Source organism: Cydia amplana, chromosome 4 (assembly GCF_948474715.1).
Source record: "Cydia amplana chromosome 4, ilCydAmpl1.1, whole genome shotgun sequence".
Classification (NCBI taxonomy): domain Eukaryota; kingdom Metazoa; phylum Arthropoda; class Insecta; order Lepidoptera; family Tortricidae; genus Cydia; species Cydia amplana.
Window position 1 is genome coordinate 8,409,572 of NC_086072.1, and position 20,657 is coordinate 8,430,228.

The window sequence follows — 20,657 nt, forward strand, 5'->3', positions numbered from 1 at the left end:
GGAATAGTAGTGTCAGGTGATGAAAGTACACAAACCACTTGAGCGCCTGCAGGAAGACCATGAGCAAATTCCACCTGACTCACAATTGCTTCACGCATAGTTGTATATGTCTTCTACTTTTCCTTAACACATACCTAGGCGTAATCGAACAGAGTAGTACTATTATTTATTCTGTGACAGAGTACAAAAAGTACGATTGCGAAAAGTACGAGTGGATTATATACGTAAAGCAAAAACGCCTGGCATTGTTATATTTGAATTAAATACATAATTAGCTATAATATCACACCAAACACAGAGCTCTATAAATTGCACACCTTCAATTGATTTTACAACTCCGTTGTTGCCCAACCACTCTCACACCCACCGCTGAACTGCTGCCAGGCGACCGGATTAATTAATAATGTTAGTATGGCACACTAACTAGAGGGATTACGTTGCTCTATAAATTGCATAAGTACCTATTTCCGTGGCTAACTCTCCGGTTATATCGTTGTCTGAGTACTCTGAGTGTGTCTGAGACCAAAACACTTTTTCCCTTTTCAGGTCATTACTATGTATACCTATACATTACGGCCCTCGCTCCGAGCCGTTCCTGGTGCAAAAGCTGCCCATAGTAATCCAGCGTTGAAAAGTTGCTAGCATCATGGGCACTTTCGCACCGGGGACGACAATTAATGATTTGTTTGTATACCATAATTTAATGTGAAAATAAACTTGGTTTATCTTTTTGGCAATAGTTGTGTTATTTACCCATTTATAATATTCTCTCCAGCAGCACAGAGCCGATATTGTTAACAGCCCATCAACGTGCACACTAGCGCCACTGCTAAATAATCGTGATTATTTCAAATTAACGTCAGGTATTTAAAAAAGGGGGCCGCTACGTACTGTATTTTGTATTTGGGGCATTATCTATGAAAAGGGACCTTATTGTCGATGGCGCTTACATCGCGCGGCATTATATTTATATCGGAGCATCTTTAATAATGACGTAAGCGCCATCGACAATAAGGTCCCTTTTCATAGATTCCGTCACATTTAAGTACCTCTTGAATACATCAAACTAGTTTTTATGTTGCTGGATTCTTCAATCTATGCGTCCAAAGTTAAAACGGCCGTTTTTGTTAGATCGGCGAATCCAGCAACATAAAACTAGTTTGATGTATTCAAAAGTTACTTTAATACTATGTAGATACAATACGTAGCGGCCCCCTTTAAAAAAATCTTTCGTTAAATTTAAATTATCACGATTATTTAGCAGTGGCGCTAGTGTGCACGTTGACGGGCTCTTAACTTACCTAGTAAACATAGAAGACTGACAACAGTGCCAACGCCGCGAGAATATTGACATTGTTGTTAATGGATTTAACATAGTTTTTTAAAATTTAACATTAATTATTAGAGTATTAAACTCTGTCTGACCGTAGTTATAGTTACTAAAGTAGGTAGACTTATAGCATAATAGAGCATTTAGGAATATTCTTATTTAACCTTTTGACCGCCACAGACTAACTAGATGCGTCTTTAAATAAGAACGTGCTTAAAATGCTTTAATTATACTATAGTGTATATATATGAAAGTCGGATTAAATACGTTTAGAAGCTATAAGTAGTAACAGTGACAGATTTTGTACGCTAAAATGAAAAATAAGAATAAGCGACACCTACATGCGGGGAATGCTGTTTTGTATGAAGATTGACCATAGAAAAATAGGTAAATAGATTAGGTAGGTATTTGTGTGATAGTAAAACATAGTTGGTTATAGGCGAAATAAGTATTTATTAAGCTGGCTCGCACGCGCACATTCTCAAGAGCCCATCAACGTGCACACTAGCGCCACTGCTAAATAATCATGATTATTTCAATTTAACGAAAGATATTTAAAAAAGGGGGGCCGCTACGTACTGTATCTTGTATTAAAGTACCTTGTGAATATATCAAACTAGTTTCTATGTTGCTGAATTCGTCAATCTATAAACTCAAAACAAAAACGGCCGTTTTAACTTGGACGCATAGATTGACGAATCCAGCAACATAGAAACTAGTTTGATGTACGAGTATTCAAAAGGTACTTTAATACAAGATACAATGCGTAGCGGCCCCCTTTTTTAAATATATTTCGTTAAATTGAAATAATCACGATTACTTAGCAGTGGCGCTAGTGTGCAGGTTGATGGGCTCTTAACAACAGCCGGTTTTGTGCATGATGCTTAGGAAGTCCTCGGGGAGCGCCTTCCTTAATTTCCCCCTGTATCCACGAGAAGTTTTCTGGAAGAAAAATAAGGAAATAAGTAACAGCAGGTTCATGTGGCAGCTATGAATGAAATATTTTCACATGAGTGCAGGCTATTTGCACCCAAAATATAGCTACTAGTAACTAATCGACGGGAACGACCATTTCGGGGAATAATATCCATTGGTTTTTATATATATTATCCGCTAGTTTTTATATATATGTATTATCCATTGGAGTCTCGTGAAGAGCAATATGAACGCTTACTGATGCACACCAAAAATATGAAAGTTAAGTTTTGTCCTAGACTCGAGGTTGCTGCTTGCTGCGCATTCCGCTAGTCATCAAGCAATAGGCCTGTATTATTTTTTTTGAATAAAAATATGACTAAGTATGTTTGTCAACAATGCAGCACATTAGAACTAGAACTGGATGCCTTAGTTAAACCTTAAATGCATTCCCAGATTATGATATGATATGATATGATTTATTTATCTCACAATATACAATTTCACTTAAAATTACACATGGTAGATTTTCAGGAATTTATATTGTGATTGTCAGTTTTTTTCACATAATGAATAATTGAATATGAAGAATAACAATATGTATCCTAGACCCAGTAACTACTTAACATAACTATCAAACAATAGTTACCTATCTCATTGCACAATACAGCCACACTCATACTTATTCAAATAGTTACTAAGACACGCCTAGTGGAACGTCACAGTTTTTTATGTCTAGTAAGTACTTAATTCAGTGCTCAAGAGAACTTACCTTCTGTGTGCAAGTTGCTCGAGAAAGGTATTGACTTACAGTAGTCTGGCCAATGGACAAGCCATCATCTTGACTAGTCCCGCGTTGGTAGTTGCCATCAGCTACCAGTATTACAGCTAATACTGTTAAAACCTAAAACAAATAAGAACATAGATGTAATATTTGTACCTAGGTAAGTAGACTTTCCCCTTTAGGTTAGGATATGAATGTTGAGGTAAAAAGTGGCTTAAATAAGTAACCTCTGTTAGTAAGTATAAGATTGTGCAACAGAATATCTTAACATACTAATTTTTACAATTATAATATGAGATAGTATTTAAGAGTTTAGTAGCATTGAGACGCCTGTCTTACATGGAATACATATTAACTTTAAAGAAACACTACAATTTTATTAAGCTTTACCTTTAAGGTGTTTTGGTAATCCATCACCGTTTTGAGACTCTGCGTTAAGTTCGGCACATAAATGCACTGCAAACTCCTTACACTCTGTAAATATGCCGAAACTCTTTGTCTGGCATATCAAACGGGTTGCAAGCGTTTCTTAAAGCTATGCACGAGATTTTTCGACGCTTTGTTTCTTCAACAGCAGCCGCGAGTAGGAATAATAAAATTTGACTTCCCTGCAAATAAAATATTGACTATATTATATAAAGCGGAACATTGTAACTAATAACTCTCAATATAATCATAGAAAAACGGATATTTACCTGTAATTTGTATTTGTAATAGGTTTATTCACTAGTTTTGCTTTCACGACAAGGCTTATCGTCACCTAAGAAGCACTTAGATAAAATTAACTAAGTTGAACTGTCAAAATGGGATAATATGTCAAATTATCCAACCCCCATGTTATGCAAATTGTCTTCTGTCATCTACCGCTGTCAAATGTGGATAACTCCATATATCGTCTGCTACCATAGTATGCATGATAAAATCGTCGGTAACTAACGTTTTATTCACATATTTTATACCATATTGCGTGATAACTGCTACCGTGCTAAGCCCACTGCTCCTCTAATGTCTTATATTAAGGTCTTATATCTAGACTGTATAATTAAAGTTTATTTAAAATCGAAACTACTCGTACGTTCAATATTAAGTAAAACAATTTTAAGTCAACGTAGTCTTCAATAATGTATGTAATGTAGGTATCCTTAGGTACCTATCTGTATCTAAGTAATAAGTATACAAACAAATATAATATCCAATTAAATAAGGTTTCATCAGAATGATACCTTACCATATATTTGTTTTTGGCAATTCCTAATTGGTTTCCTAATATTTTCAGGTTACTCGTTGATCTACAACCCGTGGCTGTGCCTAGTGTTCGAAGCGCTGGAGTCCGTGACGTCATCGCTGTCGTTCACCGCGGCCGTGACGTACGCCGCGCGGCTCTCGTCCACCACCACCGACACCTCCGTGCAGGGGCTGCTGGGTGGCATCTACTACGGTGTCGGTGCGTCCGCACTTACTATCTAGCCATGACAGGGTGCTCGCGTGTCTACAACCTACGCCCCGTGTTCGAAGCGCTGGAGTCCGTGACGTCATCGCTGTCGTTCACCGCGGCCGTGACGTACGCCGCGCGGCTCTCGTCCACCACCACCGACACCTCCGTGCAGGGGCTGCTGGGTGGCATCTACTACGGTGTCGGTGCGTCCGCACTTACTATCTAGCCATGACAGGGTGCTAGCGTGTCTACAACCTACGCCCCGTGTTCGAAGCGCTGGAGTCCGTGACGTCATCGCTGTCGTTCTCCGCGGCCGTGACTGATAGGTAGCTTAGGCGGGGCTGCTGGGCCTCTATGGCGTCTGTGCATCAACCTACTGGATTAAATTATACGACACATCAGTGTCTTATATATACCTGGTTATACCTGGAAAATAATCGAACACTATAAAGTATAATATATGTGCAAATAGTAATAAATAAATAATATATGTGTATTTAATACATATATGTATAACAGGTCTACCACTTATCTCAAGAAGTTGGTAAACAAGTTGCGCGGTGATTTTCCAGTCGAAAGTGTCTGAGTTCTGGGACTAAAACTATTAGCTTATAATTATATTAGACGTTTACTTAATTTACATAACACAAATTAGCTTCGTGTAGCGAAGTCTTCAACCAGTCCGTTGCTGACCATATTAACTTCGTATCAAATCAACCACTATAGTATAATTTATCGGAATTGGTTTGGAATTGAAATCCCCAAGAAAAGTAAAATGGTGTCACTAACTCCACATACTTATGCACCTATACGGCTTATTTGTCCTAATGAGATTGTTCGATGCAGATAAGTTGAATTATTGTTGCAACTGAAAAAACTGTAATGTATAGGCTCTGACAATTAGATCTGGAATGCACCTCGTCCTAGTACGTAGATATACGTAGGTAGAGATTAATTATAATAAATAATTGAAAAACCATTTTCTGTTTTGAATGATGGATATGTAACACGACTTAGTCAGTACTGTCTATAATGAATAATATGCCAAACCAATAACCATATGCCGTTGTATTACAGTTTTTTTTCTTTACAGGTAAAGGAGCCGGAAGTCTTATCGGTGGTTATCTCATGAAGTTCTTCGGCACGAGGCCGACGTACCAAATATTCGCATGTGCCACATTTGTCACCGGATGCATTTATTTCTTGTTCAACAAGTTCTACATCGGAAAGAGTGCCATGGGGGACGAGAACGACCTGTGCAAGAAAAAGCCCGCTGTAGCCGACGTGGAAAATCGCGACACTAATTTAGAAGCGGATAAAGGAAAAGCGGTACCAGATGGCGCTGGGAAAACTGATATTACTGCACCTGCGAACGTCACGAATGACACGCCTAAAGTGTCCGACGATCAGAAGACTAAATTACCGCTCGACAACACAGATGGCGGTAGCGACTCCGGAGTGGAAAACCCAGCCTATACCGAAACCGAAAGCATTTCGAGTAATGTAAAGAAAAATGACAGTAAAATAGGATAATGATGAGATTTTATGTAGGATAAATTTATGAATGAACCTATAAAATTTAGTTTTAAGAGATTTTATTTTAATGTATATAATAAATTATTTTAATTTAATTATTATTGCGTCTTTTATTATTAATTCGTATGTCTTTCCCGAATACTGCATAATGGTTTTCCGGGCCTGACTGTGACAAATAGACCGATAGACAGTCGCACCGTAAGGTTTCCTTATTTTAGTACGAAACCCTAAAAAAGCGGTGTTTATGTGGTATATTATTCAAGCGTCTCAATAAGCCTGGAATGACTATCGAATGGCTATACAGACTGCCTGTTTTATGAGCTAAGCTAGCAATAAAAACGATTGTTTGAGTGCTTTCAAGTATAGTTAGAAATGATTTAGATCTCTTGAAGGGTACCTATATAAGTACGTAGGTACTATCTCGCATTTTGTTAATAGTAGGTACCAAATAGTACCTAAGCCGATGCGATAATAACATTAATAACCAATACCTACTGAAACATGTACAATTGGAAATGTTTTTCATATTCTACATGCAATACAAATTGAGGACATAAATAACTGTATTTTTATTTTACCTACCAATTATTGCATTTTAATAATTATTGGATCGTTTGCATTTTTTATGCCTTCTTATTTAAATACACATGAGCGCACAATCAAATCTCGATATAACCTACTCCTCGTATTTTTCAGATTCGTTCGTGGCACTCCCATGACTCCCATCACCCATGATATAATTAAACCGAATGGAAATGCAGGGAAGTTGTTAATCCATTTTAATATCCGTTAAACATAAAAAAAAACCGCCCATATACGACTGGTGTTGTGTAGTATTTGTCTCCTTTGAACCTAGTAGAATAATAAATATTATTATGTACCTATAAATCGAAAAGTAAACACATATACTTAAGGTAAACTTTTTATAGAGGGTAAACAAAAATATATCTTTATATGTTGTATCTTAATTGCTACCACATGAGTGGTTATAAAAAATTGTATTTAATGTGTTGTTAGGAAGGTTCCTATATATTTCATGTTTAAGCTTGTGACACTTTCTTCGGCTCGACCTCACTTGTTCGAGTTGTTCGTGACATCAATTGGATTGCTAATAGTGTAAATCATAACGCTGCCTGTGGTCATCGGGATCGTGCCTTAGGCGCGGTGCTCCACATTCCAGGGTACCGTAAAAAATTATCACAATTTTACTCTCGCCTTATCACTACGGTGAATATGGTACCGAGCAGTGTCCTCTTATTCTATCATTTCTCATTTGGCATCCGGACGGACCGGTAGTAAAATTGTGGTAGATGAAGGAATAAAACAAAATGGCTGCTACTGCGGTGTATTTTAGTTTTATAGTGTGCTTATATTATGTAAACTCGCTAAACTTACCCGGTCCCCTCGTGTACGTAGTGACTCCCTCGCCACGCACGCCGGCCGCGCTGAAGATCGACGAGGGAAGATCGGCGCCCTTCTATTACCATAACTGGATGCGGAGGATGGATTCGCCCCAAAACGCTTCGAGTACCACGACGACCACTACGCCCAAAGTGGAAACGCCAGATTTGATATTTGCCGAATTCGAATCTCATAATGGAGACAGCTATAGCAAATCATTGAGGAACCTTTTGGAGAAAGAAAAAATACAATCCAAGTCATCTACGACAACAAAGAAGCCGATATATGTGCCCGACGACGTCCTGGAGCAAACGCCTGAAGTAAATTATGCTGCACCGGACAGTAATACACATGACGAAGACAAATTGAAAGCGAGGACTCCTGATATGACTGATTATTTTGCTCTTTATAATAATCTGTACGGCAACAACGATGCTGCCCCAGTATTCATTCCAACGCCCACTACGGCGTCCACCACGACCACTACCACAACCTCTGCCCCAAAGTTGAGCAATGTAGAGGATATCTGGCATGTGATCGATAGTGAAAAGCATAATCAATTTGCTGGACAGTGGGAAGAAGTGCCTGTTGATGCTGAGAATGATAAAACAAATACTCATACTATGATCTCCCAGGCGGAACCCCAAAAAGAAGATAAAACTAAAAACGAAGACGTGATGGATGACAACTTTGCTTTACCTGGGTAAGTTGGAAAAACTTTTGCAAATTTTCCGTAAACTTTAATAAATAGTATGTTAATTCTTTCTTGTTTCATTCCTTCCTAATATCGTTCTTAATTGTTACAGATTTGGAACAAATCCCGGAAACGGAGCCGAGAATGAATCTAGGGCAATTCGTACTGAACCTAACATTCGTTTTCCCTACATAAATTTAAAACCCTTCCAAGTAAAAAAATCATTTGCAAACAACAAGAAGACCAATAATGGTATGTTTACGAATTTGGACAACTTTCATGAAATAACAAATCCAGTACGAGGAGAAGCTCAAGAAGTAATGCCGGCACGCCAGCCCATCGATCGTTACAACCCTGCGCAACCGTATTTGCCACCATCTAGATATGGTAATTTAAATACAAAACAGGATTCTAGCGCCAATTCTCCACCTGTAAAGTCAGTTGCAAACTTGGTGCCTCCTCCACCTCCTCCACCACCATCTACCAGCGACAATTTCCCTGTCCCCGACAGCTACGAATCATTTCCACCTTTTGCTTCCTTTGATACGAATCCTGCATCGGCTCCTCCTGCCGCCCCAAGTCCTCCACTACCCCCATCAGTTCCTAAACCTTCAGCTCCGAAGTATCAACCTCCAGTGGAAACACCGGCATACGACTCACCGAGTGATGATGGCGGTTCTGATAGTCCACCCATGGATTTAGGCTACCGATACAAACCACCTTCACCCCCTGCTAAACCTTTCCTACCGACTTTGCCGCCTTTATCAAAACCATTTAAGGGATACTCGTATGATAAACCAGTGATGCCATTAGATGATTCACCTGTAATGGATAAACCGCAGTACCACGGTTACCATTATAAAAAGCCTGAGGCTCCCCCCAGCGACGACCTTCCACCAAGTCCAAGTTACGACCACCACGGACCGCCTTCTTACCAAGGACCTGACTATCCCGAGCTAATCTTTAATAAATATCATGGCAACGATGACGAAGGAAATGATATGGGAATTATGCCACCGCCTGCAGCGCCCGATATGGACAATTCTGGTCCGCCTTCTGACGATCATGGATTTCCCCATGACTTCCCCGGGGATTTCAAATATCACCACGACTTCGACGACCATGATTTCTACCATCATCATCATCATCATCCCACAACCACAACAACTACGACGACGACGGAGATGCCTCGTGTCAACAGATACAGTTATTATTACTTGGGTAAAAAGCTGTATTACTTGCCGCTATATTTTAGCGTTTACTTCATATGTTATGTAGGGGCATTAATTATCAAGGCAGTGTTACGGCACAAGATAGTGTACCCTAACAGCTTTAGACCTAACGATCAAACATCCAGTTTCTTTTCAAAGCGTTCTGTAGATTCATGGAATCTATCAAATGAAAATCTTCACGAGATTACTGGAAGGGTCACGGCCGCTATCGGAAAAGCTGCTGAAAAATATATGAATCAAGGAATAAAACAAGAATAAATATAATTACAAGTGGCAACGAGTATATCGCAATACTAGGTGAAAGAGAGTCATGGATATTTATTAGTTCGTAATATTAATATTGTTAAATTATAAATTTGTTGTGAACTGGACATATTCAATTGTGAAAAAAAAAAGGATTTTTTTTGAGTATAGTTCATTGTTACAACGTTAATGTTTTTGATAGTACGATGCATACGACATCAAAAAGGAATGAAGAGAAGGAGAGTGTCGTATATGTTATGTGATTTTATAAGTATTGCTCAATAAAATTAAACCGTAACATTAAACCTTGTAAAAAAATATTTTATTTACACCTACCTACGTGACTTACCCCTTCTTACTCTATCTGGAGCACTGAAGTTCCTCGGCCAAGTCATACATAAAGAACCTAATAAAAACACTACTTATCCCGAAATCATTCAGTTCCAAATTTTAAAACTTACCTACAAAATAATGTTAAAAATTAGAAAAACCCTAAAAACCGGCCAAATGCGAATCGGACCCGCGTTCCAAGGGTTCCGTACATTAAGCCCGACTCACGCTTGACTGCACATTTCTAATAGGTTTTCCTGTCATCTATAAGTAAAGAACGATTTTCTTTTTTTGTTAAAAATTTTAGACCAAGTAGTTTCGGAGATAAAGGGGGGGGGGGATGGTCGGACAGACAGCAGACAGACCGACGCACGAGTGATCCTATAAATAAGGGTTCCATTTTTTCCTTTTGAGCTACGGAACCCCACAAATTGACTAAGTCCCACACTACAAGAATAAGGGTTTATTGGACAATAAGACTCGGTTGCACCAAACAGTCTGTCACCGTTAAATAGTTCGCAATTTTTTATTGTTTGTGAAGTTTAATACATCTTTGCTGCGTGACGTTGATCAGTCTATTAATTGTGGTTGGTGCAACTGGCCCTTAGGCTTGTGTTGTGGATAGATAGACAACGATATAGCCGCTATACAGGTGTGGAAAGATAAGTCGGGCCCTGGAGGAAAACTACCTTAAATCCTTAAGCTGGCTCATTTTACTTCAAGGAGACATTCCTTTATTTTTAAAAAGAAACAAAACTGCATTCAAAGATTTTCTAAAACTCGCTTGCCTCGCCCGGGACTCGAACCGACTAAAAATTCCAAAAAATAAAAACTCGCAATTTTATTCTACTAGTCGATACAGTTAATGTTAATGATAACATTTCTCCAAGAAACATTAGGTCTTAAGCTCGTCTGTCGTACAAAGTATCCATAAAATGTAATATTTAGTACTCAAGATTTTTTTTTGACAAGCCTAATTGAAGAAAAAAGAGAAATACTTTGAATGCAGTTTTGTTTCTTTTTAAAAATAGAGGAATGTCTTCATTAAGTACGTATAAAATTTAAGGTAGTTTCCCTCCAGGGCCCGACTTATCTTTCCACACTGTATATAATACATTGTATCGACGTTAATACAAAATGCTAAGATAAATTGATTGCCTGAATTCAAGTTACTTAAAGATTCTAAGACCTTATTAAATGAAACATGAGTTTACTATCAACTTGACATGTATACTTGTTTCTTAAAGAACTCTGTTCTGCTTCGCTTATATTATTAGGAGAGAGGTCGGTTGTTCTATGGATAATGCAGTTCATACCTTATTATGGTGATGTGATTGCAGTGTTTCTCTCTGTTCATGAGCTCAAAGTGTAGCTGCCAGCTCTAACTTGATCATATGCCACCACCTGTGTAAAAAATAGATTTATGACCATTGGTCACTAAATTATCCCTAACTTGTATCATATTATATAGGGATAGACAACAAGACATTTATATTCATAGTAAGATTCCACATTGTCCCACAGGACTCAAATATACATATATAGGTATGCATGTCTGTCTGTCCTTATAGTCACAATTCTCTATGTCTTAGAAAGTAAACCTTTGCACCAGATAAGGGGTGCGGTGACCTGATCGCAACCAGTCACATCTATATCACAGAAAATAAGCCTTGCACCAGATAAGGGGTGCGGTGACCTGATCGCAACCAGTCACATCTATATCTCAGTAAATAAGCCTTGCACCAGATAAGGGGTGCGGTGACCTGATCGCAACCAGTCACATCTATATCTTGATCTGCTGGCACACCAGATGAGGGGTGTTCAGGGCTCAGTCTAAAACTAGCCGCTAACCATAGTCAGATCCACAGTCATAAAGTATATGTAACCTGATCGCAACCAGATACATCTATATATTGATCAGTTGGCACACCAGATGAGGGGTGTTTAGGGCTCAGTCCAAAACTAGCCGCAAACCATAACCTGATCCACAGTCTTAAAGTACATGGAACCTGATCGCAACCAGATACATCTATATATTGATCAGTTGGCACACCAGATGAGGGGTGTTCAGGGCTCAGTCCAAAACTAGCCGCAAACCATAACCTGATCCACAGTCTTAAAGTACATGTAACCTGATCGCAACCAGATACATCTATATATTGATCAGTTGGCACACCAGATGAGGGGTGTTCAGGGCTCAGTCCAAAACTAGCCGCAAACCATAACCTGATCCACAGTCTTAAAGTACATGTAACCTGATCGCAACCAGATACATTGGCATTAAGTTAGGAGTGTGCTTGTTATGTCCATTATCCCTCATGAAGGGTACGTGCTCTAGTCGCAACTAAGCACCTCAAGCCTATGTGTAAGTATACCATCATTACCATTCGCAAATGGATTATTGGACGCTGGGCGTACCACGATTTATATAAGAAGGCAAGGCTCAAGTCGGCAGACGCATCTCCGACTTGACCTGACACATTCAAGCACACCTCCGCCCATAATTATATTATGCAAAATCTCGACATATACTGAACACTGATAAATTAATAAATATATGGAAACATGGGCATGGGACTACACGTTCTCTTTTAAATACATATACTTAGCTTTGAAACGACGATGCTCTGGCTGTGCGAAGTTGGCATCCAGCATTCGTTAGAACCACTTTATTATCAAACACTTTCTATAGCAAATAAGTTCACAAACAAAATTGAAACTTCATGCGAGCGAAAAATGGAAGTGTGCTTTGCTTACCATAGACAAGTAAAGTTTTGTTAGATGTGTTGCTACATGTAATATATGCATCGCGGAAGTCCGCGACATACATAGAATACACCCATGACTCAGGAACAAATATCCATGCTGATCACACAAATAAATGCCCTTACCGGGATTTGAACCCAGGACCATCGGCTTCATAGGCCGGCAACTGTACGTGAGTAAACTTGGGGTAGGTACACAAATTAGGAACAAATTGTTAGTGTTATTACAAAACAGCAAAGACTCTCTCCGCGACCTAACATATAAAGCACACATGACAATTAGATTGGACGTGATAATAAATTGTCCTGACTAATGCTGTTAATTTCCACGTAATAACAGTTATAACGAGTCCTTTCAATGAGATGGACAGATTTTCGTATGACAGGTAATTAGGTATATGAACCGTATGAGTTATTAAGGTTCGTATGAGTTAGTGACATCATTTAAAAAAAGATATAACTCCCGTGGGAGTGAAATGGACTTTAGCTACCGCTGCACCTGCGTGAAATAGCACGCTTACTGCGCAAGTGTGATGAAATATGTTATTTACGATACAAGTGCGGAAAAGAGGAAATGTTTTAAATCGACACGAGTTGTGAATTACCTATTCGCACGTGTATCATACAACGTTTTACAGTACATATGGAACTTTAAACTTTCGACATATACACACGGAAAGTGGTATTTCCCGCAGTAGTTCGGGAAAGTAGCACCATATGTACAGTCACCTGCAATAATATGTTACACAGTGAAGGCCGCAAAAATATCTGACACGATCTTATTTGTAGAGCCATAAGAGCGTGTCAAATATTTTTGTAAAATCATTAAAATAACCTTTCTAACCACTTTTCAGTGCCGGGCGTTAAACATTATTAAATGAATGAACGTTTTGGTAAGTATGTTAATATTTAATAATTAGCATTTAAAGCTTTAAATTAGCTAAGAAAACTCCGCAATAGTCAATAAAGTATGCGTGCCCCATCACTTGCCAAGTTGCCATGCCTCATAGGCACGGAAGAAAGAATGAGCGCGCCGCTCATAGGCATAATTTCGGCCACCTCTTTAACTCTAAACGGCGATAACTAACAGTTTAGCTCTTCTTTATAAATTGAACGGATAACCAAGTTCGCATAAAGTGGAGCAAGAGTTACTAGGCGCGAAATAGAACAAATCCTAGGCGGGTCACACGGGCAACGTGGGCAACGCCGTGCCCGTCGTAAATTATTACTATTACTGGCGTTAATTGAGGCACGTCGACGGTGGTTCCTCATATGGACCTATATTAAAACTGCGACCGTCGCTCTTTTATTTCCTAAAATAAAATAACAAAAAGAAAGACATCCCAAAGTTTAATAAAATAATGCTGTAAAAATGTCAAAAAACGATGCTTTCGTTACGAATATTTTTACGGCATCTACTAAAAGATAGGTACTAAAAATGATAGGTACCTAATGAATTTAATGATCTGTATTAAGATTATTTACTTGTTTTGTTAATATTTATTTTCTCTTCAGATAATGATTGCATTAATATTAACGTAGTTCATATGATGATGATGATGATTTAATATAACGCTCAACAGTATAACAACGATCTTTAGTTTAGAGCAACTAACATTTCATGTTAATTTACGTCGCAGTCAAACTTGTAAATTAAATAAGCACTCCACTTGAGAGCAACACGTTTTCACTGTTTGCTGAATTCATATTTCAGAAACTCTTTCCGTGTCTAACCGGAGCGCGACATTTCAAATCAGTCAGTCGGTTCTTGAACTTACTTCCGAACACATCCTGGACACAAAAAGTAAAAGTTAGTAAAGTACCATAAAATCTGATTGGTGTTCTAATTAAGATTTGATATTTTGTAATTTTTTGAGAGTTTCAAGTAGTGAATTTAAAGAAAATGGTGCGTAAAGCGTTAATAGTACCGAGTATAATCATGTGGGCGGCAGCGGCGCTGGCGCTGTGGGCGGCCGGCGTGGGCGCCGCGCGCTACGACAGCGCTACGCCGCACACCCCGCCCTACACCAAATACAAATACATACCTTTGCGGTGAGTACAATGTTATTTTTGTTATTTACGAGTATAAGTAATAGGTATAGAAATGTGAAATCTTTAATCAAAATATTAGCATTTGGCAAAGTGTCGCAAAGAATGATTGATATGGGATATGTTATTTCCATATGTTGTGGCTTGTGGCACTTGTGGATGTGATGTTAGTCAATAGGTAGATACTATGTGAGACTATCACAGTAAAATAGTTAGATTTTAGATACATTTAGTGTGTGTTCCCGTTCACCCGCGTTAAACAATCTGGCCTGAAAGAATCTTATGGACTAAGTATGTAAGTGTGTGAAAAGTGATTTTTTCGCTGCTGGAAATGAATCGCAAATAATTTACCGCAGTAATATAAATATGCAAATTTCCAGATCTTCATACGACCGCTACGACCCCGACGAGTTAACTTCGTCTCCACCCGCGGATCCCCCGCGCGGCACCGTGGTCAACTCGGGCGGCACCGTGGTCAACCCGGGCGGTACCGTGGTCAACCCGGGCGGCACCGTAATCAACTCGGGCGGCATGGCGCCCTCGGAGTTTATCTTGACGGCACTACGCACTGCTCTGGATGTTGTGCGCAATATTAACAAGCAGCGCGCGCTTGCTAAGCCCAAAAACAACACGGCTCTAATGGTAAGTTATATTACCCCCCTGACTTCGTCCCCTATAGGTATTCAGCTGGGCGGCATGGCGCCCCGCGCCCGCATAGTTAATCTTGATAGCATTGCGTACTGCCCTGGATGGCGAGCGCAATAATGGTACAATCCTGATAACCTGACTACGACTGCGATTCCAGCAGGGCGGCATGGATCCTACCATTACGCACTCGATTTTGTGCGTGAACAATATATGTACCACGGTAACTAGGTTATGCCCGCTTTTTTAATTATGATGAAAGTTCAAAGATAACATTATTGGTTAGAGGTTTAAAACATTTGTTATTGTCAAATTAGAAGGAATTTATAGTTTCGGATCCGCGTATTTATAAGATGCTGGAAACTGCAAATGCCTTCTTAAAAAAATTCTTCATTATATTAAAAATTAAAAAAAAAAATCAGTCGCGGCACGAGATTACCAGTATTTTCTATTTTTGAATGTACACTCAACAGTAAAAGTATTAACTAAAAATACTAATTCTCAATAACATTTGAGCTAGTCCCTCTATCTACCTACTCCTACACTATACTAGTATAGTGTAGGAGTAGGTAGTATTTGACATGTCACAAAGTATTTCAGCCACAAGGCTCTCAAACTGGGTCACTAACGGTGTCGCTGAACTGGGTGACCGGGCGCCGGCGCTAAATGCTTCAGCCCCTGTTTGTGGATTCCATCGCGACTGCCTATCGTTGACACACGACTGTTAATTAACTACGTGTACACTGAAATGCTCAACGGGATTTTTGAGACTAATTCGTGACAGAAAGTAACTCGCAATATTTATCGGCTGGGTGTACAGTCGCCATCAGATATATCCGAGCGGCTAAGGCGCTCACAAATATCTGAACACGTCAGGGCGTCAGAGTGCGTGTTCAGATATTGTGAACACCTTGGCCGCTCCGATATATCTGATGGCGACTGTACATGACCAACGAGCATTATGATATAAATATTTTCTTCCTCGAAGTTTATTAGCTTCACTAATTCTAAGATAGATACGACATGGAGGACTATTGTTTTACATAATTATTTGGAGCGTCTATAGGTGTCTACGAAAACGAAAAACAGACGTAATAACCATCATTTGCACATTTTTTTATGCGTTCGTTTTCCATTTTCACACAACAAAGAAGAAACGCCTACTTTAAATAAACGAGCAAAGTTCGATGAAACTTGTCTAAAGGTATATAAAGTACGTTATGGAGGATGAAACAATAGGATTGTGTGCACTTGCATTACGCATAAACATTAAAATATCTGGGAAACCAAGCTTTGCTCGGTAAACATATAAAAATTCAAAAATGAGCGTTTTCCCAGAGAAGACCTAGCTAGATCGATTTTTTGCCCCTGAATGGGGGTTCCATATACCAAATTTCATCGAAATCGTTAGAGCCGTTTCCGAGATCGCCGAAATATATATATAAATAAATAAATAAACAAGAATTGCTCGTTTAAAGGTATTAGATAGATTAGATTAGCATGACTTTTAGTACCTACTAATACTAGTATCGTAAGTTCGTATTTAACTTGATCGTATTTGTGAAAGCCGAATAGTAATTCTCTATCAAAGTGCCGTAAACTTCCTTAACAAAGCCTTTTATGCCAAACACTGCCTAACTTGAAAATACTAGTATTTTTCATATAGGTACGGTGACAGATAAGATGACAGCATCTTATCATTTTGCGTTTTAGCGCCACTTGCACCATCCCACTAACCCGGGGTTAGCCGGTTAAACCGTTAAGGCTCCGTTAACGATTTTAGAGCCAAAATGTAAAATTGATAGATTTAGTCGTTGAAATTGTACTCCTTTTGTTACGAAATATCTAAATAACAAGTATTGGTTTCTATTAACACGTCTTCTCATCTTGCCTTTTAATAATAAGGTCCCGAGCGTGCGTCACCGGCAATATATGACGAAAAGGGGCAGTTTTTAAAAATTCATCAAAAAATTATAGTTATAAATTATAAAAAAATATGTATAAGAACAGTTTCAGGAAATGTTGTAGATTATTTAAGTATCAAAATTACGTTGAAATTAAGTCTGTTTTCACGAAAAATGTTCACTTGTTTTGAAGTAATTTCTGGTGAAAATTGATTTTGTCTAACTTTCATTTACTCTTGTTCCATATCATATAACAAAAATGTAGTCTATGCAAGTTGGAGTACAGGATATGTGTAATATAAAATTACTATTTTTAGCAGTCCAAACTTTACGAAATTTACAAATAAGATCGACTAAATCAGTGCTTTACGCGCGTTTACCTAAACGTCGATCAGAAAAAAAAATCATTACTAATTTAGTGAGTCAGTTTTCAAAAAAATGATCTGTACAAATGCAAGATAAGAAGACGTGCTAATAGATACCAGTACTTGTTATTTCTATTACGTAACAAAAGGTGTACAATTTCATCGACTAAATCTATCAATTTTACATTTTTGAGACTAAAATCGATACCGGCCTCTTAACCCAGTGTCAAATCTTACTGGTAACCATGGTAACTCCAGGTTTAACCGGTTAACCCCGGGTAAGTAAATAGTGCAAGTGGCCCTTAAGGTTATAATTGTTATAAATATAAATTGTATGGAGATGTCAGCTATCACCGTACCCGTTTAAACATAGACTTATGTTTAAAATATTAAAAGAAAACAACTTCTTGACGGACAATTAATTTATCTTAAAATCTCGAAAGTGTAAGTAAACACACAGTACCTACATACGTAGCTTTAAGAGGGGGCGTAAAGCCAGGAAATTAGAAGGGAACAAAATATGTGGCGCAACGCGTGAAACTTGCGACGGAAAATTCGATAACTCTGAAAGTTAGGTATACTTCTGTTTAAATTTTTGCTTGTCAAATCCCTTGGCGATATCACCAGCTATTTTATACTAAAATTATATTGCTGTAACTATATAATAATACACAATTGAAATTAAATGTATAGTAGACATATTTTCTTGAATTTTTCTATCGAGCCAACTTTAACCTAGTAAGGTCATGCTTAGAGTCTGCCCTTGCAATTTTTTCATGGCATTATTCTTTGTAAAAAAAAGCGTAATCATTCAATATAAAAACTATACAATCTTCTACGTTACCTTCTTTAAAACATGTTCATATAAAACTTAATAACAATTCCAGCAACGGCGGAGAAGAGTAAATGTGACATCGAGTGAGAGCGGACGTGGCTTCGAAGACTACTACGACGAGTTTCACCACGACGAGACAACCACCACCACCACCCCCAAGCCCATGAAGCAGGGCCGCTACACCGACCCCTGGGCCGGCTATTACGACTGGATCATCAACGAGGGCTCCTTCAAGTTCTGGAGTGTCTTCCAGGTGAGACAATCAATTACCTATTACATTTACATTACATTTGACGACCGGTCTGGCCTAGTGGGTAGTGACCCTGCCTGTGAAGCCGCGGTCCTGGGTTCGAATCCCAGTAAGGGCATTTATTTGTGTGATGAGCACAGATATCTGTTCCTGAGTCATGGTTGTTTTCTATGTATTTAAGTATTTGTATATTATATATATCGTTGTCTGAGTAACCACAACACAAGCCTTCTTGAGCTTACTGTGGGGCTTAGTCAATTTGTGTATGAAAGTCCTATAATATTTATTTATTATTATTTATTTACATTACTGGGTCGGCCATATCTGCCGCATGCACCCACAGAGGTGGGCCAAAATAGCCACGGGTGCCGCGAGATGGGACGGCCCAGGCCCAGATGGTGGGATGACCAGGGGCCCGTTTCTCAAAAGCTTGTAACTTGTAATACAAGCGGATGTCACTTTTTGACAGCTTTTGTTAGAAAGGGACTTTCACCTGTATTACAAGTTACAAGCTTTTGAGAAACGGGCCCCTGGATGCATATCTAAACGACTGGCCAGAAATTGCTCAAAACCGAGACGGATGAAGATCGAGGGGGAGGTCTTTGCCCAGTAGTAGGACACCACACCATATAGGCTATTGATAATAAAATAATAAGTACCTACGCATAAACAATGCGTTACGCGGAAAAGGTGGATGGACTGTGTGAGACGAGACGAAACGATGATATGAAACGAACACAAGTGAATGATGAGATGACGGATGACAGAGAGGTATGGAAGAGAAAGACATGCTGCGCCGACCCCAAGTGAATGGGACAAGGGCAAGAGAATGATGACATTACCAGAGACAAGGGAAATTGACATTACCTACGCATAGGAATCATATAGTAATGGAAAAAAAAAATTGGCTGTCCCTTCGTGTAATAAAAGAGTTAGACAATACAGATGAAATCTTACATATTAAGGTAAGTAGGTATTTAAATTTGAATGAACTCGCTTATTTAGTCATCGTTTCGACCTCAAGATCACCGTAGCGCAACCTAGCGAGAAAATATTATTGTTAATTACTTTGTGTGAAAAAATGACGATTACCTACGTAGTTACGTGCCGGGCAAAAAGGTAACGAGGAACGGCGAGTAGTCATAACATTGACATAGTTTCGATGTTTGTCCGGCATGGGACGGTCGTACCTCGTCAAGCATCGGCGCCGCGATGGCCGCCAAGGATTCTGCGACGGAAACCTTGCCTATGCTATATTTAACATAGACTAGCTTACCTACTAATTTTGTTTAGGTAAGTCGTAGCAATGTTTGCACTGAGTTTTCCGTAGAATTTTAAGTAGGGAACTGACGGCATTGCAACATTTTTGTATAAGGTACTGAAAATGTCGCAACTAGGGTATACCTATCCTATACGGATATGTACTTCGTGTGATTATTCATATTCATAGTCTGAATTGCTTCAGCTTTAAAACAAGCTACGTATATTGTTCTTAAGGTCACTGCGAGTCGTCTTAATAGACTCGAGCAATTTGTCATCTGTTTGATTGTTCTGTGACATTGTTTTTGCTTCGTGTTAGGAGGTCATACTTATCGTAATACTCGGACACGGCAGGCAGTAAACTACTGCATCCTCGAAGGCTTTTGTTATTTTTTTATGTAAAGAAGAAAATATTAGGAGTCGCCTTTTTTGTTTCAGCTGTTCACTGCTGCTCTTCTATTGTACGCGTGCTTCTCCGCCATTTACTATGCGAAATTCAACCCTATTATTCCGGACTACGACCATGAATACGATGACTATTTCCTGGAGAGGACAGTAGGAAGACAAGCCAGAAGTTTGGATTCGATGGAGACTTGGGAGCTACCCTCTGGACTAAGTTGGATAAATCCAAGGACCTTCCAGTTTATCTTAGATGCCATTTCAACACATTATGAGCAAGAATAA

General features: G+C 38.9%; 2 protein-coding genes and 1 pseudogene across 2 annotated transcripts; all 3 read left to right on the forward strand.

Moving 5' to 3' along the window:
• The window catches only part of LOC134663177 (uncharacterized), a 34,235-nt pseudogene extending 28,134 nt beyond the window's left edge, over nt 1–6,101 (forward strand).
• Nucleotides 6,102–7,043: 942 nt separating this feature from the next.
• On the forward strand, nt 7,044–9,636 carry LOC134663220 (uncharacterized). Its single transcript, XM_063519608.1, has 2 exons — nt 7,044–8,104; nt 8,208–9,636. The coding sequence occupies exons 1-2, from the start codon at nt 7,329–7,331 to the stop codon at nt 9,583–9,585; spliced, it is 2,154 nt and encodes a 717-aa protein (XP_063375678.1). The 5' UTR covers nt 7,044–7,328; the 3' UTR covers nt 9,586–9,636.
• A 4,932-nt stretch (nt 9,637–14,568) lies between these two features.
• On the forward strand, nt 14,569–20,657 carry LOC134647514 (uncharacterized). The gene is made up of 4 exons (XM_063501864.1): nt 14,569–14,717; nt 15,095–15,356; nt 18,516–18,716; nt 20,412–20,657. The coding sequence occupies exons 1-4, from the start codon at nt 14,569–14,571 to the stop codon at nt 20,655–20,657; spliced, it is 858 nt and encodes a 285-aa protein (XP_063357934.1).